Here is a 25,789-nt window from a genome sequence, read left to right as displayed (position 1 = left end):
GCGGACAGTGTGGACTTTAAAAGAAGGGAGGTTTAGGGACTGTAGAGGTGATATTGGGTTGAAGGTCCAGTTGGTAGAAAGAAGACCCACTCCTCCACCATGCCTGTTACCAGGGTGAGGAGTATGGGTGAAGTGGAGGCTGCTGTAGCACAGCGCAGCAGGGGAGGCAGTGTCGGAGGGTGTCAGCCCAGGAAGGATAGATTGCGAGAGTTAAAGAGGTCATGAATCACATGGAGCTTATTGTAGACAGAGCAGGCATTCCAGAGTGCTCCAGAGAGGGGGAGCAGGGGGGTGGACGTTGAGACGTGTTTAATGTAGGAGAGATTGCGGAAGTTCATATTAGGTAGGCAGCGATATGAGGGGGCATAAGAGGGAGGTAGCAGCTGTGTGGGGGTCCAGGATTGGGAGATATGTCGCCAGCAGTGAGGACAAGCAGAGTGCAAGAAAGCAGGTGAAAGGAAAGAGGCCGGCTTGTTTTATGTTTTAGTAGGCGAGATCTGAGGTTGAGGAGCAGGTCTGCAGATGAGGTCAGGTGGGAGGTAAGAGGGATTGAGAGATTATTATTTGGATAGAGGATGCTGGGGTTTGGGGATAGCAAAGGAGTGAGGATTAGTGGAACAAAAACTGTAAGGGTATATACAAGCATGGTGGTAGAGTAAGTGTGGGGGAAAAAGAAAAGCGAAGTACATTTAGTGAACAGTGTTACAAAGAACTTGGCACTCCAGGGTAAATGCTGATGAACTATACTTTTTATTTAGAAAAGCTATCCACTGTAAAAAAAAAATAAAATTGACACTTCAGTCTAAAATTAGACATTTATCAATACTGAAAGATACAAAAGAAAACAAAATAATCAAAAATTTAACAATTTAGGCATAACAAGTATAAGTATAAACCTGGTATGCATGAGATACAAAGGAATGTAAGAACATAATTCCCAATTGGCTTTGGGATGCGGTAGAATAATAATTAAAAAGTACATTACTATTACATACTATCGCCCAGTGGTAGCTCAGTAGACTATTAAATAGGGAGGCAGAGTATTTTAATAGCATGGTAGGGTATAAATCCCATAAATTATAGTGTATCATGTACAGTGGGTACGGAAAGTATTCAGACCCCTTTAAATTTTTCACTTTGTTTCATTGCAGCCATTTGGTAAATTCTAAAAAGTAAATTTTTTTTCTCATTAAAGTACTCTGCACAACATCTTGACTGAAAAAAATAGAAATGTAGAATTTTTTGCAAATTTATTAAAGAAAAATTGAAATATCACATGGTGATAAGTATTCAGACCCTTTGCTCATTTAAGTCGCATGCTGTCCATTTCCTTGTGATCCTCCTTGAGATGGTTCTACTCCTTAATTGGAGTCCAGCTGTGTTTAATTAAACTGATAGGACTTGATTTGGATAGGCACACGCCTGTCTATATAAGACCTCACAGCTCACAGTGCATGTCAGACCAAATGAGAATCATGAGCTCAAAGGAACTACCCAAGGAGCTCAAAAACAGAATTGTGGCAAGTCACAGATCTGGCCAAGGTTACAAAAGAATTTCTGCATTACTCAAGGTTCCTTAGAGTACAGTGGTTTCCATAATCCTTAAATGGAAGAAGTTTGGGACCACCAGAAGTCTTCCTAGACCTGGCCGTCCAGCCATACTGAGCAATCATGGGAGAAGAGCCATGGTGAGAGAGGTAAAGAATAACCCCAAGATCACTGTGGCTGAGCTCCAGAGATGCAGTAGGAAGATGGGAGAAAGTTCCACAAAGTCAACTATCACTGCAGCCCTCCACCAGTCGGACCTTTATGGCAGAGTGGCCCGACGGAAGCCTCTCCTCAGTGCAAGACATAGGAAAGCCTGCATAGAGTTTGCTCGAAAACCCATGAAAGACTCCCAGGCTATGAGAAATAAGATTCTCTGGTCTGATGAGATGAAGATAGAACTTTTTGGTGATAATTCTAAGCGGTACGTGTGGAGAAAACCAGACATTGCTCATCACCTGCCCAATACAATCCCAACAGTGAAACATGGTGGTGGCAGCATCATGCTTTGGGGGTGTTTTTCAGCTGCAGGGACAGGACGACTGGTTGCAATTAAAGGAAACATGAATGCGGCCAAGTACAGAGAGATCCTGGATGAAAACCTCTTCCATAGTGCTCTGGACCTCAGACTTGGCCGAAGGTTCACCTTCCAACAAGACAATGACCGTAAGAACACAGCTAAAATAACAAAGGAGTGGCTTCAGAACAACTCTGTGACCATTCTTGACTGGCCCAGCCAGAGCCCTGACCTAAACCCAATTGAGCATCTCTGGGGAGACCTGAAAATGGTTGTCCACCAACGTTCACCATCCAAGCTGACGGAACTGGAGAGGATCTGCAAGGAAGAATGGCAGAGGATCCCCAAATCCAGGTGTGAAAACTTGTTGCATCATTCCCAAGAAGACTTATGGCTGTACTAGCTCAAAAGGGTGCTTCTACTGAATACTGCGCAAAGGGTCTGAATACTTATGACCATGAGATATTTCAGTTTTTCTTTTAGAAATTTTTGCAAATTTATTAATTTCTGATTTTTTTTTCCGTGCAGAGAGTGGGGTGCAGAGAGTACTTTTAACCCCTTAATAACATCTGACGTACTAATACGCGTCTGTGCCCTGGGACTTAAGAGCCAGACCCGTATTAGTACGTCATGGCGATCGCGCGCGCACACAGGTTGTGCGGGCACGATCGCCGCCGGGTGTCAGCTGATTGTCACAGCTGACACCCGGTACTATGTGCAGGGAGCGGTCCTGCACCGCTCCCAGCACATTAACCCCCGCGATGCTGCGATCGAAGTCGATCGCGGCATTGCGGGGGCAAGGGGAGGTGATCGGCGATACTCACCTCCTCTTCCGGCTTCCAGCGCAGTCTGCAAAGGCTTCCCGGGTGTTGCCATGACGACCCAATGTCGTCATGACAACATCCGGGTTACCAGAGAGCAGGAAGATTGCTTGGGCATGCGCAGTGCATCTCCAAGCAATCTTCACACTGTGCACTTCTGACAGCCTTCATGGCATAGGGATGGTGCTTCATTCCTGTGCCATGCAGGCGATCAGAAAAAAAAAAGTGAAAGTCCCAGAGTGGGACAAAGTAATAAAGTGTATAAACTGTGTGAAAGTGGGAAAAAAAAAAAAAAAAAAAAAATGTGCAAAAATATTATAAAAAAAATAATACACCAAAAATAAAAATATAATGTACCCATCAATAAATATTATTATAAAAAAAAAAACAAAAAAAAAAACAATAAAAGCACACATATTTGGTATCGCCACGTCCGGAACAACCTGACCTATAAAACTGTCCCACTAGTTAACCCCTTCAGTGAACACGGTAAAAAAAAAAAACGAAGCAAAAAACAATGCTTTATCACCATACCGCCAAACAAAAAGTGGAATAACACGCGATCAAAAAGACGCATATAAATAAAAATGATACCGCTGAAAACGTCATCTCGTCCCGCAAAAAACAAGCCGCCATACAGCTCCATCAGCCGAAAAATAAAAAAGTTATAGCTCTCAGAATAAAGCTATGCTAAAAAATATTTTTTTCTATAAAATAGCTTTTATTGTGTATAAGCGCCAAAACATAGAAAAATGATACAAATGTGGTACCGCTGTAAACGTCCTGACCCGAAGAATAAAGCTACCTCATCAATTTTACCACACGCGGAACAGAATAAAAAAAAAAAAAAAAATTCCTGAATTGTTGGTTTTTGTTTATTCTGCCTCCCAAAAATCGGAATAGAAAGCGATCAAAAAATGTCACGTGCCTGAAAATGGCACCAATAACAACGTCAAGTCATCCCGCAAAAAACGAGCCGTCACATGACTGTCTGCCAAAATCTGGAAAAATTATAGCTCTCAAAATATGGCGATGCAAAAACTAGATTTTACAAAAAATGCGTCTTTTAGTGTGTGACAGCTGTCAGTCATAAAAACCCCATATGATTCTGGCATTGCTGTAATCACACCGACCCGAAGAATAAAGTCGTCTAATCACTTATACCGCACAAGGAACGGCGTCAAAAATAAACTCTTGGGTTAGGATTGGGCTAGGGTTAGGGCTGGGTTTGGGGCTAGGGTTGTGCTGGGGCTAGGGTTGTGCTGGGGCTGGGATTTTTTTCAAAAGTAAGAAAAAAAGATGACGATATGGCGACTAGTGTTGAGAGCAAGTGCTCGCTACTTGAGTTTGCATCGGGTGCTCTGGTATGCATTGAGTATCGTGGGTATTTGAGTGACATGCTCGAGTCTCTGCCCCATATGCTTCGCTGCCAAAAAACTTTACGGGGATTGCCTGCCATGCACGAGCGATCCCCGCATGTTTTTTTTGGGTGTCTAATAACCGTGAAACATGCGGAGCAGGGACTCGAGCATGTCACTCGAGCACACGCTGTACATGGTGCATACCTGAGTACCCGATGCAAACTCAAGTAGCGAGCACTTGCGCTCAAGAATAATGACAACTTATTCGATATGATGACCTAATGTAAACAAATTCTGTGCCGTACCTCTGGGTTCAAAATGTTCACTATACACCTTAATAAAATCCTTGAGGGGTATAGTTTCCAAAATGGGGACACTTGTGGGGGAGCTCCACTGTTTAGGCACATCACGGGCTCTCCAAACGCGACATGGTGTCCGGTAACAAATTGAATGGAAAATCGGCTCAAATTGTTAGCGGACGCCATGTTGCGTTTGGAGAGCCACTGTGTGCCCAAACATTGGAGCTCCCCCACAAGTGACCCCATTTTGGAAACTAGACCCCCCCAAGGCACCTATCTAGATGCATAGTGAGCACTTGGAACCCCTAGGTGCTTCACAAATTGATTCGTAAAAATGAAAAAGTGAAAAAAAAAACACTTTTTCATTTTTATGAATCAATTTGTGAAGCACCTGGGGTTCCAAGTGCTCACTATGAATCTAGATAGGTGCCTTGGGGGGTCTAGTTTCCAAAATGGGGTCACTTGTGGGGGAGCTCCAAAGTTTGGGCACACAGGGGCTCTCCAAACACAACATGGCGTCCGCTAATTATTCAAGCAAATTTTACAATCAAAAAGTCAAATGGCGCTCCTTCCCTTCCGAGCCCTGCCGTGCGCCCAAACAGTGTTTTTTCCCCAAATATTGGGTATCTGCGTGCCCAGGGGAAATTGCACAACAAATTTTGGGGTCCATTTTTTCTTGTTACCCCTGTGAAAATAAAAAAAATTGGGTCTAAAGTAACATTTTTGTGAAAAAAGTTAAATGTTCATTTTTTTCTTCCACATTCAAAAAATTCCTGTGAAGCACCTGAAGGGTTAATAAAGTTCTTGAATGTGGTTTTGAGCACCTTGAGGGGTGCAGTTTTTAGAATGGCGTCACTTTTGGGTATTTTCTGTCATAAAGACCTCTCCAAGTGACTTCAAATGTGATGTGGTCCCTAAAAAAAATGGTTTTGTCAATTTTGTTGGAAAAATGAGAAATCGCTGGTCAACTTTTAACCCTTATAGCTCCCTAACAAAAAAAAATTTTGGTTCCAAAATTGTGCTGATGTAAAGTAGACATGTGGGAAATGTTATTTATTAACTCTTTTGTGTGACATATCGCTCTGATTTCAGGGCTTAAAAATTCAAATTTTGAAAATTGCAAAATTTTCAAAATTTTCGCCAAATTTCTGTTTTTTTCACAAATAAACGCAAGTGATGTCGAAGAAATTTTTCCACAATCATGAAGTACAATATGTCACAAAAAAACAATCTCAGAATCAGGGGGAACCGTTGAAGCGTTCCAGAGTAATTACCTCATAAAGTGACAGTGGTCAGAATTGTAAAAATTGGCCTGGTCATTAACGTGCAAACCACCCGTGGGGCTTAAGGGGTTAATGAGAGAAAAAAAAAATTACTTTTTAGAATTTACCAAATGGCTGCAATGAAACAGAGTGAAAAATGTAAAGGGGTCTGAATACTTTCCGTACCCACTGTAGATTAATGTTTTTGTAGCTTGCTATGAGCTATGCCAGTCACATCATCCAGAAACAGAGCATATATAGAACAACCAGAATTGCCAGAAACACATGAATCAAAGAATAAGTTGGAATCGCATCTGAATATCATCCTCTGAGAAACAAAACAACGGAAACTCCCTTGATCTGGTCTTTGTACGGCTTTGTTCAATCCCCTACCTAGATAACTCCCCTCTTCCCCTCTCTGATCATAAGTCTCTCCTTCACGCTCACAAATCCTTGCCCACCCCAGCACACTCCTACCTATCACACATTCAGAAATTTACAAGCCATTAACCCTCATAGACTCCCTTCACTCATCACTGTCCCCAATCTCCTCTTTTTCCTGTCCTTATCTGGCTGTAAATCACTACAATGACACTCTCAGAAGCACCCTGGACCAACAAGCGCCCCTCACCCTCAGAACCTCTAAACACAAAGTAAAACAGCCCTGGCTGACACCGCAAACCCGATTTCTCCAGCGATGCTCTGTAACGGGTCTGGGAGGCGGAACCTCTGAGCTACTATACAAGGGGGCGGTCCTTGTAAAGGAGCGGGTGGCGACCAGGGAAGACGGGCTGGAAGTCTCAGCAGGTGAACGGGACAGTCTCTGAGTGAACGGGACAGTCTCTGAGTGAACGGGACAGTCTCTGAGTGAACGGGCTGGAGGTCACGGCAAGTGACCGGGGCAGTCTCTAGGTATAGGGTTGGTACGACCTGTGGCGGCTGAAGATAGACGTGAGCTCCCAGGTGAGCAGGCGAGAGTCTCTGGATGAACGGGTGGTCACAGCATGTGACGGCGGAGCCTCCAGGAAGACCAGCGGACAGGCGACAGATGAGCGCTCCCAGGTGAGCGGGCAGAAGTCTCTGGACAGGCGGGTGGTCACAGCACGTGACGGCAGAGCCTCCGGGTAGGCAAGCAGACTGGTAGCAGATGAGCGCTCCCAGGTGAGCGGGCAGGAGTCACTGGACAGGCAGGTGGTCACAGCACGTGACGGCGGAGCCTCCAGGTAGGCTAGCAGGCAGGTAGCAGATATGCGCTCCCAGGTGAGCGGGCAAGCTGGTCCATAGACAGACTGACAGGAGTTGGAAGGCAGACCGTCGGACCACAGGCAAGCAGGCAGGTAGCAAGTAATCTGGCAGGAATCTGGCAGGTAACTGGCAACGGGACCTGAGGGCTGAAGCACAGGTGAGACACAGGTGCAAACAACATTGCTCGGGCACCTCCATTTTGGAGGAGGTGCCTTATATATGGTAAAGTCCTCCGGCCATTGGCCGGGGACTCCTTAGGACGGCGCGCGCGGCCCCTTTAAGAGGGAGGGAGGGCGCGCGCGCGCGCCCTAAGCACATTGGCCGGGAAGGAGCGCGCGCTGCCAGCAGAGCGGGAGAGGGACGCCGGGCACGGAGCAGAGCGGTGAGGGGAACAGCGTCCCTGCCTAGCAGAGGGCAGGGACGCCGGCACTACATGCTCTAGGAATGCTGAACGCCTATGGAGGAAAACTCGCACACTAGAAAACTTTATCCACTATGAATTTGTTAAAAACCTATAACTCTTCATGTTGCCAAACAGACATACTTCACCACCCTGATCTCTTCACTATCCAACAACCCAAAAAAACTCTTCGACACCTTTCACTCCCTCCTCAGTCCTAAAGTGCTGGCCCCTATCACAGACATTTGTGCTGACGACCTGGCCTCCTACTTCGCAGAGAACATTTATCAGGAAATCAGCTACCAGCCACCATGTTCCGTGACTCCCATCCCTCCCCACATCTCCTCTGGATCACTCTCCACATTTGACCCAGTCACAGAAGAAGTAGTCTCCAGGCTCCTCTTCTTCTTCTCATGCCAGTCCATGCACCCTATTCTCTCTCGCCTACTCCAGTCTCTCTCTTCAGTCATCACTACTCGCCTAACTAAAATCTTCAACCTCTCCCTCTCATCTGGTAATTTCCCCTTCTCCTTCAAACATGTCATCATTACTCCATTATTAAAAGAGCCCTCTCTTGACCCTTCCTGCACAAACTACTACAGACCAGTCTCCAATCTCCCCTTTATCTCTAAACTCTTGGAGCGCCTGGTCTACTCCCGCCTTACCCTTTACCTCTCCATTCACTCTCTTCTAGACCCATCACAGACCGGCTTCTGCCCTCTACATTCTACAGAAACTGCACTCCTCAAAGTAACCAATGAACCTTCTGACAGCAAAACGTAACGGTGACTACTCTCTGCTCATTCTTCTTGACTTTTCTGCAGCTTTCGACACCGTTGACCACCACCTCCTCTCTATGCTCCACTGAATTGGCTTAAAAAAACACTGCTTTCTCCTGGTTCTCCTCTTATCTATCTGACCGCTCTTTGTGTATCATTCGCTGGCTCCACTTCTTCCCCCCCCTTCCTCTTGCTTTTTGGGTTCCTCAGGGTTCAGTCCTTGGCCCACTTCTCTTCTCTCTCTACACTGCCCCAATTGGAAAGACCTTCAGCAAATTTGGCTTTCAGTAACATCTTTATCCTGATGACACACAACTATACACCTCATCCTGTCTGTCCACAGTTTCCAACATCATGTTCGCTCTTTATCTGAAACTCAACCTTTCTAAAACTGAACAACTTCTGCTCCCACTTTTTACTCACCTCCCTAAATCTGACATATCCCTCTCCGTGTGTGGCACCACAATGACGCTGAGCCAGCAGACGCGCTGTCTGGGCGTTGTGTTTGACACCAATCTTTCCTTCACCTTCCATATACAATTTCTTGCCCGGTCTTGTCGCTTGCACCTGAAGAACATCTTTAGAATCCGCCCCTTTCTCTCCTTGGAAACCACAAAAACCCTCACTTTTGCCCTGATCCACTCCCGCCTTGACTTCTGTAATTCTCTATTAATTGGCCCCCCCCTCACTCAACTTTCCCCTCTCCAGTCCATCCTTAATGCTGCAGCCAGGGTCATCTATCTGGCTAATCGTTACTCAGATTCTTCCGCTCTATGCCAGTCATTGCACTGGCTGCCTATACATTATAGGATCCAATTTAAATTGCTTATTCTCACCCGCAAAGCTCTACACAGTGCAGCACCCCCCTACATCTCCTCCCTCATTTCTGTTTATCAGCTTACTCGTTCTCTACGCTCCGCAAGCGACCATCGACTAACATCCGCACTAATCCATACGTCCCACTCCCGGCTCCAAGACTTCTCCCAAGCTGCACCTATTCTTTGGAATGCTCTACCCCAAGAAATTAGGACGAGCCACAACTTACACGGTTTTAGGTGCTTCCTAAAAACACACCTGTTTAGGGTGGCCTATCTCGTTCCCTAATCGAAGTGTTTTTATATTTTTATAGCCCATTCATTATTTCTCCAAACATAAGTCTCCACCGAACCCAAAAGCTCTACAGATTCTGGCTGTTGACGAGCTCATGCAGCCTTTATCTATCGCTCATCCCCTCAAGATGGCTGGACGATTATTGTGAATAGGCCCCTGCACTTTGTGTCACCCCCCACCTCATTGTAGATTGTAAGCTCTTACGAGCAGGGTCATTATTATTTTTGCTTTAATTATTGTATTATGTTTAGCTATGTTACTTATGACTGTTGTGTGTGAACCTCTGAATTGTAAAGCGCTGCAGAATAGGTTGGCGCTATATAAGTAAAGATTATTATTATTTTACTAGATTGCAGGACTGAGAGAAAAGACATAGCACAAGGTCTGTGGCAACAGCGCTGAGGAATGGCATAACTTTCAGTGCGTAGAGCGCAAAGTGTTATCTGCTGCTTTATCTAGAAAGCTGATAATGTGGGCCGCGCCATGTTTAAGGCGTGTGACCTCTAATGACATGTGACGTTGCGCTCCAGCACAACACGTGTCGCCTTAATGGAGCATTAGGTGGAGATCATGTGACCAGAGGTGACATATCACTATGTCTCAAGTGGTCACTTAAGAAGATGCCCCCTGCAGTGAGATCCTCCCACAGGAGAGAATGGAGAATATTTTCCTGGCATGTGTATGTGGATATGTGGAATGAGTTGTGTAGGGGAAGCAATGAAAAGATAGAATGCCAAGGTAAAATAAAGCCGAGAAAATACCAGAAGGTAAAAGAAAGGGAGTAGAAAAATAAGCGGAAATAATAATAAAATAGAAATAGAAAAAAAAGATTTTTTCCTTTTGTGCAGCACCATTCTGGGACCATTTAATAGTGGGTTGTCCATTCATGAAAAAACTCTTTAATTACTTTTCCATTCCATAACCCTATTAGAGATGGAAATAGCTGAATGTGATTTTTCTGCTCTTCAGTTTGACAGATGAAAGCCCAAGTCCAGTTTCTCAAGATGCCAAAATGGAAATACATGATGCTTTTGTTGGTAAACCAATATTGAAAACTAGAAGAGACTCCAGGTTAGTGGTACATTTTTTTCCATGCTGCTGCCTACTGTGCTTTTGGATTGGTTTGTACACACAGAAGGGCTCCCCGTCCGTAATCAGTTATGTCCTGTGTGGACCAACCTTGTTAATTGTTATAGCATTTTTTTTATCATGTGTAATTGTGATGCCTTTTATAAACCTAGTTGTTTGTATGTTACAGGCTGTTGGACTCTCCCGTCCACCCTGTCCTGGCAGAACCCTCCTTTGGCACAGATTTTGCAAATGTCGGTTACAAAACACCTTGCAGATCTTTCCTGCTGACTTCCAGCCCTGTCCAATCAAGTCTTCTCAAATCTACACCGATAAAAAACCTTTCCAAAGCATCGGAGTTTAGCTTGCTGCAGACACCTCTGGTGGTAAAGGTAAGGGTTCAGCATCATACATTTTTACTTTGTTTAGCAAAGGATTGAGATGCATCGCATAATAGCTTTATGCTCTACTCCATTAATTACTCGGGCTTTGAGTCCTAACATTTGTTCTACGGTCTGTTCATTTGTTGATGCTGCTCATCAAATCTTATTGTAGTAACGTTTTTTTTGTGCGTTTCTCTCTAGAAGGCAAAAGCCTTGATGGCAAGCACAAGGGCTTCTGACTATATTGCACGCACTCGCCAATCTGTTCTGAGGTCCAGTACACACACAACTCCTTTGGCCTCTCCTTCAGTTTCCCCTGGAAGATCAATTGCACCTCCTTTACGGTCCAGACAACTAAAAATCTCTTTTATGGAGCAAATTAGCAAGAAATTTAGTAAAGGGGTAAGTCTCGCATTATGCATAGTGGTCTGATTTGATGTGGGCATGCTTAACGTAAGTATATTACACTGTTTTTAACATTTATGAATTGAGCACCTTTTTATGTCATGTTAAAAAAAAAAAATTGTGTTCGTTAACACCTTAAATAGTTTTCCTCTAGTTCTTTTTTTGTCGCATCATTTTTTTTTAATACTAAGCAATATTTTACTAACAGATTTTGTCAACTGAGCAAGAAGAGCCCAGAATTTCTCCTGTTCTGAAGTCTGGTCGAGACACTATGTGGGCAGAAAGAGTGGCTATGCTTACCGAAAATGATGCCAATACAGACAATGATGAAATGGATGAATCTTCATCTGGAATTCAAGATGGAAGCCCAAGCAAAATGGAGGCTAGCCAAGACGCAAGCCATGTGTCTGCAAGGTCTAACCAGACAACACTAGAGTATCATGATGCTCCAACACCTGAGGACAAGGTGGTTTCAACAACTGTGAATTCTTCAGGTAGTGAACAGCAGCCACATGCTGAGCTGGACCGTGTGCTAGTAACTGGAGATGTCCACCACCCAATTGTGGAAGCCCTGGAGACACCAGAGAAAGGTATGTCACATCCATGATGTCCTGTGTGTGCTCATGTTTGATTGCAGGTAGAGCAGCGCATAAAATACTCACACACCATTGTATAGAGGCGGCAGAGATTGACATGTGGCTTTGGAGGAAATCTTTACCATAATTAGCAATGTAATTATATCTCCTCTGCCACATTTATGCCTATGAGGTTGTTCATATCAAGGTGTGAGACCCGCAGATAACTTGTGCATTATGGTCTGCGCTCAGACCAAGTTTCAAGAACCTCTGCATGAGCATTAAATAAGACTAAGAATTAATTTAGAGTCCCCCTCTTTTTTTTTGTGCACAAAAAAAGCCAGACTACATCAGTTTGTTTCAATTCTCATCCATTTAGAGCACATGGATCCGAGGGTTCGCTTTTATTTTGTATGGATCCATTTAGGGGACGAATTTGATGTACAAATTAGATCAGAAGCAGACATGTTTCTATTCGTATATTTGTCTTCAATTTTTTTTTGCAGGCAATCGGTCCACAAAAAAATTGATGTCAGCATGCTCATCGACTACAATGGGTGTTATGCTTACTCACGGTCAGAGCGGCTGCATCACTAGATGAGGCGCGGCCTCGCTGCATACAAGTGTATGAAGCAAGGCTGCGCCCACTGGACAGCTGCGTCACTAGACGAGGCCTCGCTCCATACAAGTGTATGAAGCAAGGCTGCACCCACTGGACAGCTGCGTCACTAGACGAGGCGCGGCTTCGCTCCATACAAGTGTATGAAGCAAGGCTGCGCCCACTGGACAGCTGCGTCACTAGACGAGGCGCGGCTTCGCTCCATACAAGTGTATGAAGCAAGGCTGCACCCACTGGAAGACTGCGTCACTAGACGAGGCGCGGCTTCGCTCCATACAAGTGTATGAAGCAAGGCTGCGCCCACTGAACGGCTGCGTCACTAGACGAGGCGCGGCCTCGCTCCATACAAGTGTATGAAGCAAGGCTGCGCCCACTGGACGGCTGCGTCACTAGACGAGGCGCGGCCTCGCTCCATACAAGTGTATGAAGCAAGGCTGCGCCCACTGGACAGCTGCGTCACTAGACGAGGCGCGGCTTCGCTCCATACAAGTGTATGAAGCAAGGCTGCACCCACTGGACAGCTGCGTCACTAGACGAGGAGCGGCTTCGCTCCATACAAGTGTATGAAGCAAGGCTGCGCCCACTGGACAGCTGCGTCACTAGACGAGGCGCGGCTTCGCTCTATACAAGTGTATGAAGCAAGGCTGCACCCACTGGAAGACTGCGTCACTAGACGAGGCGCGGCTTCGCTCCATACAAGTGTATGAAGCAAGGCTGCGCCCACTGGACAGCTGCGTCACTAGACGAGGCGCGGCTTTGCTCCATACAAGTGTATGAAGCAAGGCTGCGCCCACTGGACGGCTGCGTCACTAGACGAGGCGCGGCCTCACTCCATATAAGTGTATGAAACAAGGCTGCGCCCACTGAACGGCTGCGTCACTACACGAGGCGCGGCCTCGCTCCATACAAGTGTATGAAGCAAGGCTGCGCCCACTGGACGGCTGCGTCACTAGACGAGGCGCGGCTTCGCTCCATATAAGTGTATGAAGCAAGGCTGCGCCCACTGAACGGCTGCGTCACTAGACGAGGCACAGCCTCACTCCATATAAGTGTATGAAGCAAGGCTGCGTCCACTGGACAGCTGCATCACTAGATGAGGCGCGGCCTCGCTGCATACAAGTGTATGAAGTAAGGCTGCGCTCACTGGACGGCTGCGTCACTAGATGTATGGAGCTGAATAAATATGGAGTATGGAGTAAGTATGGAGCTGAAGAATAAAGCTGCCTTATCAATTTTACCACACCCGGAGTAGAATAAAAAAAAATTAAAAAAAAAAACAATTCCTGAATTGTTGGTTTTTGTTTATTCTGCCTCCCAAAAGCTGGAATAGAAAGCGATCAAAAAATGGCACGTGCCTGAAAATGGTACCAATAAAAAACGTCAACTCATCCCGCAAAAAGCAAGCAGTCACATGACTGCCGACCAAAATATGGAAAAATTATAGCTCTCAAAATATGGCGATGCAAAAACTAGATTTTACAAAATGTGTCTTTTAGTGTGTGACAGCTGTCAATCATAAAAACCCGATATGATTCTGGTATCTCTGTAGTCGCACCGACCCAAAGAATAAAGTCGTCTAATCACTTATACCGCACTAGGAACGGCGTGAAAAATAAACGCTGGGGTTGGGGTTGAGGTTAGGGTTGTGCTAATGTTAGGGTTGTTTTTTTTTTTTTTTCAAAAGAAAAAAAAAAATGACGATATGGCAACTAGTGTTGAACGCAAGTGGTCGCTACTTGAGTTTGCATTGGGTGCTCGGGTATGCATTGAGTATCGCGGGTGCTCGAGTCTCCGCCCCACATACTTCGTGGCCAAAAAAACCTTGTGGGGATTGCCTGCCATGCACGAGCGATCCCAGCATGTTTTTTTGGGGGTGTCTAATAACCGTGAAACATGCGGGCAGGGACTCGAGCATTTCACTTGAGCACCCGTGATACATGGTGCATACCCGAGTACCCGATGCAAACTCAAGCAGCGAGCCCTTGCGCTCAAGACTAATGACAACTTATTCAATATGATGACCTAATGTCATCAAATTCTGTCTCGTACCTCTGGGTTCAAAATGTTCACTATACCCCTTGATAAAATCCTTGAGGAGTGTAGTTTCCCAAATGGTGTCACTTGTGGGGGGTTTCCACTATTTAGGCACATCAGGGGCTCTCCAAACGCGACATGGGGTCCGCTCTCGATTCCAGCCGATTTTGCGTTCAAAAAGTCACACAGTGCTCCTTCCCTTCTGAACTCTGCCGTGCGCCCAAACACTGTATTTTCCCCACATATGGGGTATTGGTGTACTCAGGAGAAATTGCACAAAAGTTTTTGGGGTCCATTTTCTCCTCCTACCCTTGTGAAAATAAAAAAATTGGGGCTAAAACATCCTTTTTGTGGAAAAAGTTTGATTTTTTTTATTTTCATGGCTCCATGTTATAAACTTCTGTAAAGGACTTGGGGATTCAAGGTGCTCACCACACATCTAGATAAGTTCCCTGAGGGGTCTAGTTTCCAAAATGGTGTCACTTGTGGGGGGTTTCCACTATTTAGGCACATCAGGGGCACATCCGCTAATTATTCAAGCTAATTTTACAATCAAAAAGTCAAATGGCGCTCCTTCCCTTCCGAACCCTGCCGCGCGCCCAAACGGTGGTTTTCCCCCACATATGGGGTATCTGCTAACTCAGGAGAAATTGCACAACAAACTGCATAGTGCAATTTCTTCTGTTACCCTTATGAAAATGCAAAAATTGGGTCTGAAAAACATTTTTGTGGGAAAAATGTGAAAATTTTATTTTTACGGCTCAATGTTATAAACTTCTGTGAAGCACCTGGGGGTTCAAGGTGCTCACCACACATCTAGATAAGTTCCCTGAGGGCTCTAGTTTCCAAAATGGTGTCACTTGTGGGGGGTTTCCACTGTTTAGGCACATCAGGGGCTCTCCAAATGCAACATGGCATCCACTAATTATTCAAGCAAATTTTACATTCAAAAAGTCAAATGGCGCTCCTTCCCTTCCGAACCCTGCCGTGCGCCCAAACAGTGGTTTTCCCCCACATATGGGGTATCTGCTTACTCAGGAGAAACTGCACAACAAATTTTGGGGTCCATTTTTTCCTGTTACCCCTGCGAAAATAAAAAAAAATTGGGTCTAAAGTAACATTTTTGTGAAAAAAGTTAAATGTTAATTTTTTTTCAACCACATTCCAAAAATTCCTGTGAAGCACCTGAAGGGTTAATAAAGTTCTTGAATGTGGTTTTGAGCACCTTGAGGGGTGCAGTTTTTAGAATGGTGTCACTTTTGGGTATTTTCTGTCATAAAGACCCCTCAAAGTGACTTTAAATATGATGTGGTCCCTAAAAAAATGATTTTGTCAATTTTGTTTGAAAAATGAGAAATCGCTGGTCAACTTTTAACCCTTATAGCTCCCCAATAAAAAAAATTTTGGTTCCAAAATTGTGCTGATGTAAAGTAGACATGTGGGAAATGTTATTTATTAACTATTTTGTGTGACATATCGCTCTGATTTAAGGGCATAAAAATTCAAATTTTGAAAACTGCTAAATTTTCAAAATTTTTGCCAAATTTCCATTTTTTTCACAAATAAACGCAAGTGATATCGAAGAATTTTTACCACTATCATGAAGTACAATATGTCACGAAAAAACAATCTCCGAATCAGTGGGATCCGTTGAAGCGTTCCAGAGTAATTACCTCATAAAGTGACAGTGGTCAGAATTGTAAAAATTGGCCTGGTGATTAATGTGCAAACCACCTTGGGTTGTAAAGGGGTTAAAGCCCTATTCACACTTTGCAGAGGAATGGTGTTGATTTGAGGACAGTCTTTGAGTAATGAAATGCACAGCATGTCCATTTTGTTGCAGATACTAAGCAGATATGCTGGGTCCTCTGTAAAATCAGCCTGTCAATACAATGTGCAAAGTGTGGCTGTGCATGATAAGACCATGTCATTTCCCCTTACACTTGCCATTTCTTGAATGCATGTGATCATATGCGAGCTGACCCTCAAAGAACACTAAAGCAAACCATTAGGGATATCCTGAATGGCTCGTCTGTCATGGTTGCACTGTAAAGATGGTCGTTTTAGAAGATTGATCAGCAATTTGTATTTATAAAATATGATGCATTCTCTGCTGTTATCTGTGGCCTAGTGTCAGCATAAATTTATGCGATGCAGATCTGCCATCGAAACACTTTTCAACTACAGCCAGCACCCAACAACATCCCCTCAAAAAATCCAAAACTTACTTGCATTTTTCTTAAGATATCTGCATTCAATCTTCAGCTGTCATAAAAAGGCATCTAAATGGAGTTTAATCTTAATGGGCTTTTCCAGCCATCTAGAACCTGAAGCGTATGGCCTATTTTATCTACAACTATCTATGCAGTGCAAACTCGATTCAGGGTTTATGTTCTACAACAGTCTTCCCCAAACTGAAGTGCTCAAGGCCCACCAACAGGTCACGTTTTCAGGATTTCATTAGTATTGCTCAGGTGATAATTACATTACCTGCACAGGCAGTAATTCCATCACCTGTGTAAGGGTATTTGCGCACGATGCGGATTTGAAGCTGAAATTTCCTGAGCGTTTTTGTCTCTCCTTGGCAGATAAATCGCATGCGGATTTTACATGCAGATTTTACATGCGTTTTTTCCCCTCACCCATGACAGCACACCTTGAGAGGGATCCGCCCCACCAAGGACAGGAAACTGTCTGAAATAAAAGGGCGGTACCTCTCCATCGCTTCAGTTGGTCTCCTGTCCTTGAAGGGAACCGGTCTGTGGAAGAAAAGAATGCTGTACCTGGGTCTGTTCCAGTGTGAAAGAGCGGGCGCCGGCCTGTGCACCGGGTTCCAGGCTCCAGAAGCGCCGTCCATGGTTCCCTGGGGCCGTGTCCGAGCGTGCGCAGGCGGTGAGCAGGGCTCCGGTTCCCCGCAGACCACTGCGCCTTGGACGGCGCTTCTGAAGCCTGGAACCCGGTGCACAGGCCGGTGCCCACTCTTTTACACCGGAACAGATCCAGGTACAGCATTCTTTTCTTCCACAGACTGGTTCCCATCAAGAACAGGAAACCAACTGAAGCGAGAGAGAGGTACCTCCCTTTTATTTCAGACTGTTTCCTGTCCTTGGTGGGGCGGAACCCTCTCAAGGTGTGCTGTCATGGGTTCAGGAAAAACCGGCTACCGATAAGTAACTTTGGTGTTTTACATGCGTTTTTTACAACGTTTTTGTACTTCAAAAGCTAGTCACATTCACCCAGTCTTAATTAGCATTTCTATTCATGTAAATTATGCGGCTGCTGTGAGCTGGTATTTTTAGCCTGGGAAGGTGCCTGGTCCCTGGCCATTAAATAACAGCTCACTGCTGGTTCATTAGCCGCTACGTCCCTCCGATCAGCACTCAGCAGCACTTTGAATGCAGCATATTTTTGTTGCGTCCAAAACGCTGTGTTCTAATACCGCATTTTTGTTGTCTGTACATGTGAAACCACCGCATATAATGACACTACAATCGGTCAAAATAATAGTAAGGAAATCCTGAAAACATGATCTGCTGGTGGGCCTTAAGGACTGGAGTTGGGGAACCCTGTTCTACCAGATTGGAAATGAAAATGGTAAAATGGACAGGGGTATCTGCACTTCTCAGTATTAACAGCTTGTATGTATTTGAATGGCGGCCCTTTTTTTGAAAAAAAAAAAATAAAAATTATATATATTTCTTTTCTTCAGCTGTGATTAGTATTCATGATAGTGAAGAAATTGAGAGTACCCATTCTGAAAATCTTGGTCAAGAAAAGAAAGCGCATGAATCTGAGCTGCAAATTATGGAGGAGAATGTTCTAATTGTTAAGGAAATTCCTTCTATCGCACCCCTATTTTCTCACTTTGCGGAGATTCAGGTAATGATGGTTACCACAGTTTGCTTCTAAGCTTACTGTAGAAGTGTGAGAAAAAGTTAGGCTTCGATGCATTGTCTATCTTTTTTGTTGTTGTTTTTTTTTATGTAAAATTTGTTTCTAACAGGGTTTTTTTGTTCATTTTTTATTAAACAAAACCATTTTACCTAGAGCTTTCCGTTTGTATTACAGCCAGGTATGTCATTCTTTTAAACACAATGGTGTTTGAGAGAACAATTAGTTTGAAGAGCCAGTCAGGGACCATAAGGAGAGACCTGACTAGTACGACGCCATGCCCCAGCCGACTTCTCCTTGCGCTGCTCTCGTCGATTGAACTTTCCCATCTGTGTGCCTTTCAATCAACTAAACCAGTAGGAGGAGAAGCCGGCTCTGAAATGTCAGAGCAGTTACTGGAAGAACATACCTGACTGCAATCATAGAGCCCGATTCACTGGTGACCGCTTCCCTTTAAACACTATAATATTTAAATAAAATCAAACCTTACCGCTGTGGTTTAACCTACAACGACCTTGTATTCATATAATGCTAGCTTTCTGGTGTGCAGTGCTGGTTGTCATAAGTGTATCTACAAGAGTTTCCATTATTATAGTGTTCTTATGTTGTATTGTGTTACTGATATTAGCTGCTATTTTCTGTTACCTAGCACCACACCTTTATTCCTTTACTCTGATTGCAGACCATTATTTTTCTCTTGCTTGCCTCTGTTCTTCTGCTGCAGCCCCATTTGTTTGCAGATCTAATGACATAATTTTGATTGAATTGGCAACAGGACAGTTTTCACCCGTCAGTATGGGGACTGTCCAACTGGCCTCAGTAGTGTCATCCCGTGAAATCGTTATCGTAAGATTATTTTATCTGTACCTGGAGCTTTTGATTCTCCTTGGTGGCATCCAAATCTTCTATGTCTTCTGCTAAATTGCTTTGTTCTGATGTCCTAAGAGGACACAAAATAGTCTAAATGTCAAAATATTACTCTGCTGGCGCTGCTATGATGATTGTCAGCGTCTTTTTCATGCTTCTTTGACACTCTGCACTACATTCATCAGACAAATGAATGAGTAATGTTAACAGAGGTGCAAACAAAAAAATGCTTTGCAATCAGGGGACATAAAGGTATGGTTTTACTTTTTTTGTGGCCAAGACCAATATTCTGTTACGCCTCTGTATTGCATGAATAATTTCATATACTTGTTGACTTTGAATTATATTTCCACTTATAAGGAAGAGCAAGTAGTCATCTAGACCAGAGGTCCCCAACCGCCGGTCCGCGGACCAGGACCGGGCCGTTGGGGTTTTTCAGCCGGTCCGCGGGGAGAGGGGGCCCCTCCAGCCTCCAGCAGGGCCGCCATCAGGGCATGACTGCCCTGACTCCAGCATGCTAAGCGCCGGGTCCGGGACATCTTAGCGCTGCGCTGCTGCGGCAGCACCTTCATGATTCCCCTGACTTCCGGTCATGTGACGGCGCCGTCACATGGCCGGAAGTCAGGAGAACCTGGTGTCAGCGATTTGGACGAGCGCCAGGATTCTGCAGGGATCGCATGGGGGTAAGTATAACAAGTTTTATTTTTTTTTAAATACAATTAACTAGGAGTGGGGGGAATGGGAGATGCACATGGGGGGAGGGGAGAGATGAGAGATGCACATGGGGGAGGGGAGAGATGAGAGATGCACATGGGGGAGGGGAGAGATGAGAGATCCACATGGGGGGGAGGGGAGAGATGAGAGATGCACATGGGGGAGGGGAGAGATGAGAGATCCACATGGGGGGGAGGGGAGAGATGAGAGATGCACATGGGGGAGGGGAGAGATGAGAGATCCACATGGGGGGGAGGGGAGAGATGCACATGGGAGGGAGGGGAGAGATGAGAGATGCACATGGGGGGAGGGGAGAGATGAGAGATGCACATGGGAGGGAGGGGAGAGATGAGAGATGCACGGAGGGGGATGAGAGATGCACGGAGGGGGATGAGAGATGCACGGGGGTGAGCTGCACATGGGGGGGTGAGAGATGCACATGGGGGGTTATGTTTACATAACTTTGTTGCCTTATGAAGGGCGGGGGGGGCCCCCAAAAATTTCTTGCACAGGGGCCCACTACAGTCTGTGTCCGCCCCTGGGATGAAGTAAATGCAGCTGAACAGCAGCTGTCAGGACAGCTGCCCTGTCCTGCTGCAGGGCGTGATGGGGCCTCAGTGATGCGGCTCCTGGCACAGCACATTATGTGGGGCTCCTGGCATAGCTCCTGGCGGGGACCTGGTCTACACTATATGATAAGTATGCACTAAACTCCAAATCCCTCCATTACCCCGCCCCCATATGACCAAAGCCCTGCCCACCCCACCCCCTCCTTGCTGGGCCATGGAAAAATGATCTTGCTTCAAGCCGGTCCCTGGTGCAAAAAAGGTTGGGGACCACTGATCTAGACAACCGGATGACACCAAGTTCCTCTCCTGCAGACAGCAAAGCAAAATGACTGCTAACTTGTCTTTTCTTTTACTTATCAACTGTCACTATGTGTTATAAACACTATAAGTTGTTTTTTTCTCAGGATTTGGATTACACCGTGAATATTAAAGACCCTGAACCAGAGGTGACATATCAACAAATAAGTTCAGCCGTTGAGGACCCTAATGGGGAGAATAATGCTGACCGTTATTATTGCAACAATTATGAATCTGCCTTAAAAACCTTAAAAGCACCGTCAATGGATCCATGTGATCTCAGTGATGAAAAGGTCAATTTGACAGCTACAGTTAGCAGTGATGAAACTTGTGATAATGCCTTGGCTCTTGGCACTGAGGAAGGGACTAAGGTTACTGAAACACTGCCTTTTATGCCTGAACCTATCAATGCAGCCATTGCAGAAAACGTGCTCGATGCTCTTAAAGAAAATAGGGATAAGGATTTTACGGAAGAAGTTAATAGTGATTCAGTTTCTGAAAATGAAACTGAAAGGAAACTCAGAAATGCACACGATATCGCTAGGACACCTGTAAACAAGGTTAAGCAAACAAACTCTAACACAGTTCTAAGGATAACACCCCCTGAAAAAGTAGATGAGCAGAAGCTTAATCTGGATGAATTTCAGACTTCTCCAACTGAAGGCAAATCTACTATACTAATAAAGCCTCCAACCCCTCGCAGAAGTATCAGGAGAACTACTAAGGTATCTGACAATACCAACAATACCCTTCCACTTCCTACAACCCCTAAAAGAGGCAGTAGAAAAACCAAGGATAATCCTGAAAACTTAAGTACAACATTATCAATCCAACAAGAGGACCAACCATCCATTACTACCACAAGAATTTCTAGAAGAACTAAAAATTCTGCTTCTGATCAAACTCAGTCCACAGAAAGGGAAACCACTGTTACAGAAGAAATTGTAACAAAGATGCCAGCCTCTCCTGCTAGAACCCGCAGAGGAAAAGCTGCAGCATTGGATAACCACATAAATACAGGAGATATTGTGGATGTAAAAACTGTAATGCCGACAACACCTACTAGAATTACTAGATCGTCCAAAGTACTACAAGAGAGGGAAAGTGAATCAAACATTGAGAATGTTGAGACTGAACCACTTGTTTCTACACGTACAAGGGGACTAAGGAACAAACAAGTTGTGAATGAGTTGGTCAAACACTTTGAGCTTGGTGCCTCACAGGCTTCCAACAAACCTGACTCCAGCCCTCCTCATTCTCCTAAAAGGCTACTCTTAAGATGGTCTAGAGTCAAATCAGAAAATCAGATTGATAAAAAAGATACAGATGACAATATTGTCACAGCACAAGAGGTGATCACAGTCAATTCTAGAAAAACTGCAAAAAAGTCTATTGGTAAAACAGATATAGAGGCTTCTGCTGATGTCGATGAAGAGCAGAAGAGAACAACCCGTTCAACAAGGACTAAAGCTAACATTGTTACAATGCCAGATGCCACTCCTGTTGAATTTGCATTCTCATCACTTACACCAAGACGTGGAAGAAAACCAAAAGGTTTGTTTAGACCTCCGTTTCCTGTTAAAATAATGGTTCCATGCTAAGAAACTTTAATGTTGACGCAACATGTGGATCATGGTACTACTGGGTAAAACTCTGATCCCCATAGAAACATCATGGTTTAGTAGACTCATACTATGTATAGGTGCTGAACCTGTGACATAGTCCCTAACGTGCAGGAGTATTTCAGCCATCTGATATTCTCCATGATATCCGGCTTCTAGACAAATACATTTTTTCTTTAAAATTCTTTTTATTAGGAAATTTTTACAGTATAGCGAACAAGGGGTCTGGAAAGGGATGAAGGGAAAGGAAAGGCAACCAAATAAAGGGAAAGAGAAAATGGGGTAGGGAGGAAGAGTAAAGAAAAAGAGAGGGGGAAAAAAAGGAAATGAGGAAGATCGTCTTAACATAATTGCACCACAGTGTTCACATAGCAAGTGCAAAAACAACATAGAATGAGGTATAGATTAAAAGAATTCTGGCAAAGTAATAAAACATCATATAAAGAGTCTTCTCTTGCTTGGAGGAAAAATTGCGTTCCAAAAGGACCATTTGGAAAATACATTGATTTTTAAAACCACTTATTTGTTTCATGAATCAAAAGTAAAAATGGAGATCAGAAACTTTTTGTAATATATCTTATTAGAGAAAAATGATTCTTTCTCCACTTATCAGCCACTTTGTTTCCCAGCACTGATGTATTCTCAATACTGATCTGTCTGTGGTGAGATAACAAATTACACTTGCTGTTATAAAAGGGCAGGCAAGGGAAACTGTAGGGAAATAAAAGCCGAAAAGCACATGGGAAATTGCTGCATCTTCTAGTTCAGAGGTAAAAACTGCTGAAAATGCCTGTGCAAGTCATAATGGCTAGAAATAGTGTTCCTAATGTACTGTACCCTCATCAGTTTGTTCTGAAAGGTCACCTGAAAATGCAGTGAAACCATTAGTGTTTCACTTCTTTCTTTTGGGTGTCTGAAACATGTATGGTTTACAAAGCATTGGATGTAAAGTTTACTGTTAATTTGTAGGGGAAAGCTTGTCTACTTGTATATATACTAAAGTATGGCCTGTTAAATTGTATCCTTCAGTTGAGGTTTTAAAACTGTGTATTTGCAGCTAATAGCAATTCCTAACTGTTACAGCAGTTCTGTGCATGTGGGAACTACCTGTAGCACAACACATGGGTGCAGAAATCCCACACATATATTGTTTCATAGACACGCTGCATTCATTTAATCATTTAAAGCTTTGCTAGAGGAACATTTGCGATATTGGTGGGCTCCTACTCTTCATCCATGGCTGTAGTTACGAAACGAGACGCAAGATGCAACTTGACCACAGAAGATGTATTGCGTTTTAGTTGCTAGAGAAGTATAAGGCCTTAAAGGGAACCTGTCACCCCCTGGGCGATATCAGACCTCTACTATGGGCATACAGGTTATAGAAAAGTGAATCTATAAATACCTGTATGGCCCATAGCAGAGGTCTGATTGCAGAGAAAAGCACTTTAATAAATTCTTTTTTCCACAGGCTTGGTGTCCGGGGGACACCAAGCAATCCCCGCCTATCTGCTTATTATTCCCCCAAATCCCCACCTCTCTGCTTAATTATCATATCCCCCCTCCCCTGCACGTCACAGGGCCCTGTGACAGACCCTGTGACGTGCACTGTGCTCCCTGACTTCCGGGCACGCGCAGAGGGCCGCTCACATAGAGCACGCTTTGCTTCATCCCGGCCCCGTCTACCTGTGCTCTGTGCCGCAGGTTTATATTGCGCAGGTGCCGGAAAGTGACAGTGACCCCCGGCGCCTGCGCAATAGAACCCTGCAGCACAGTGCACGGAGAGTCGAGGCCGGGATGAAGCAAAGCGTGCTCTATGTGAGCGGCCCTCTGCGCGTGCCCGGAAGTCAGGGAGCACAGTGCACCACACAGAGTCCTGTGACGTGCAGGGGAGTGGGGGGATATGATAATTAAGCAGAGAGGCGGGAATTTTGGAGAATAATAAGCAGATCGGTGGGGATTGCTTGGCGTTCCCCAGACACCAAGCCTGTACAAAATAGAATTGATTAAAGTGGTTTTCTTTGCAATCAGACCTCTGCTATGGGCCATACAGGTATGCATAGATTTATTTTTCTATACCCTGTATGCCCATAGTTGAGGTCTGATATCGCCCAGGGGGTGACAGGTTCCCATCAGACCTCTACTATGGGCCATACAGGTAGTATAGAGTTACTTTTCTATCACCTGCATGCCCATAGTAGAGGTCTGATATCACCGGGAGGGGGGGGGGGTGACAGATTCCCATCAGACCTCTACTATGGCCATACAGGTAGTATAGAGTTACTTTTCTATACCCTGCATGCCCATAGTAGAGGTCTGATATCACCGGGGGGGGTGAGAGGTTCCCATCAGACCTCTACTATGGGCCATACAGGTAGTATAGAGTTACTTTTCTATAACCTGCATGCCCATAGTAGAGGTCTCATATCTCCCAGGGGGGACAGATTCCCATCAGACCTCTACTATGGCCATACAGGTAGTATAGAGTTACTTTTCTATAACCTGCATGCCCATAGTAGAGGTCTGATATCTCCCAGGGGGTGACAGATTCCCATCAGACCTCTACTATGGCCATACAGGTATGTATAGAGTTACTTTTCTATCACCTGCATGCCCATAGTAGAGGTCTGATATCACCGGGGGGGGGTGACAGACTCCCATCAGACCTCTACTATGGGCCATACAGGTAGTATAGAGTTACTTTTCTATAACCTGCATGCCCATAGTTGAGGTCTGATATCGCCCAGGGGGGGTGACAGATTCCCATCAGACCTCTGCTATGGGCCATACAGGTATGTATAGATTTATTTTTCTATACCCGGTATGCCCATAGTTGAGGGCTGATATCGCCCAGGGGGTGACAGGTTCCCTTTAAATGTCTGTTTTATTTCATCAGCATTTTGAATCGGACATTCCTCAGTTTTTGGTCATTATGTCCCTTTTTACAGTCAGTGTTTCAGCAGTAATTTTCTTGTATGCATTAAAAAAATCACAGCCTTTTCTACCTTCCAAATGTTAAAAACTGCATATTGATAGCATTTTCAGATCCATATATTTGTATTGATTGGATTTTATCCGTGATTTTAAACAAAATCAGACACACAAAAACGTGATCCTCACCATAGACTATTAGGCTATGTGCATATGTTGCCATTTTTGCTGCGTTTTTCAGTGCAGATTTGTCACAACCTGAAGGATTTCCTGAAGCCAGCAAAGTGAATGAGAATCCTGAAGTCTCATGCAGACATTGCTTATTTGTGACTTGCAGATTTGGTGCAGCTTTAAATCTGCAGCATGTCAATTATTTCAGTGTAAGGGTACGTGCGCACAATCAGCAATCGCTGCGGATTGGAAGCAGCGCACTAGCGCTGCGTGCAATCCGGAGTGGCCAGATGTTACAGTATAG

The 25,789-nt window shown here is 44.6% G+C and overlaps 1 protein-coding gene across 1 annotated transcript in view; it reads left to right on the top strand.

The window, feature by feature from the left end:
- Positions 1–25,789, top strand: part of LOC141221657 (protein ELYS-like) — a 120,174-nt gene that overhangs the window by 80,024 nt on the left and 14,361 nt on the right. Inside the window, exons 26-31 of the mRNA XM_073666554.1 lie at positions 10,309–10,410; positions 10,598–10,799; positions 10,992–11,192; positions 11,404–11,785; positions 18,133–18,302; positions 20,869–22,315. Of these exons, the coding sequence (XP_073522655.1) occupies positions 10,309–10,410; positions 10,598–10,799; positions 10,992–11,192; positions 11,404–11,785; positions 18,133–18,302; positions 20,869–22,315 (2,504 nt within the window). The remainder of the gene's footprint in view (positions 1–10,308; positions 10,411–10,597; positions 10,800–10,991; positions 11,193–11,403; positions 11,786–18,132; positions 18,303–20,868; positions 22,316–25,789) is intronic.

Source organism: Phyllobates terribilis, unplaced genomic scaffold (genome assembly GCF_046119375.1).
Source record: "Phyllobates terribilis strain yellow unplaced genomic scaffold, ASM4611937v1 Scaffold_327__1_contigs__length_2127877, whole genome shotgun sequence".
Classification (NCBI taxonomy): domain Eukaryota; kingdom Metazoa; phylum Chordata; class Amphibia; order Anura; family Dendrobatidae; genus Phyllobates; species Phyllobates terribilis.
Note: the sequence above shows the minus strand (reverse complement) of the source record. Positions and strands in the feature narration are given on the sequence as shown.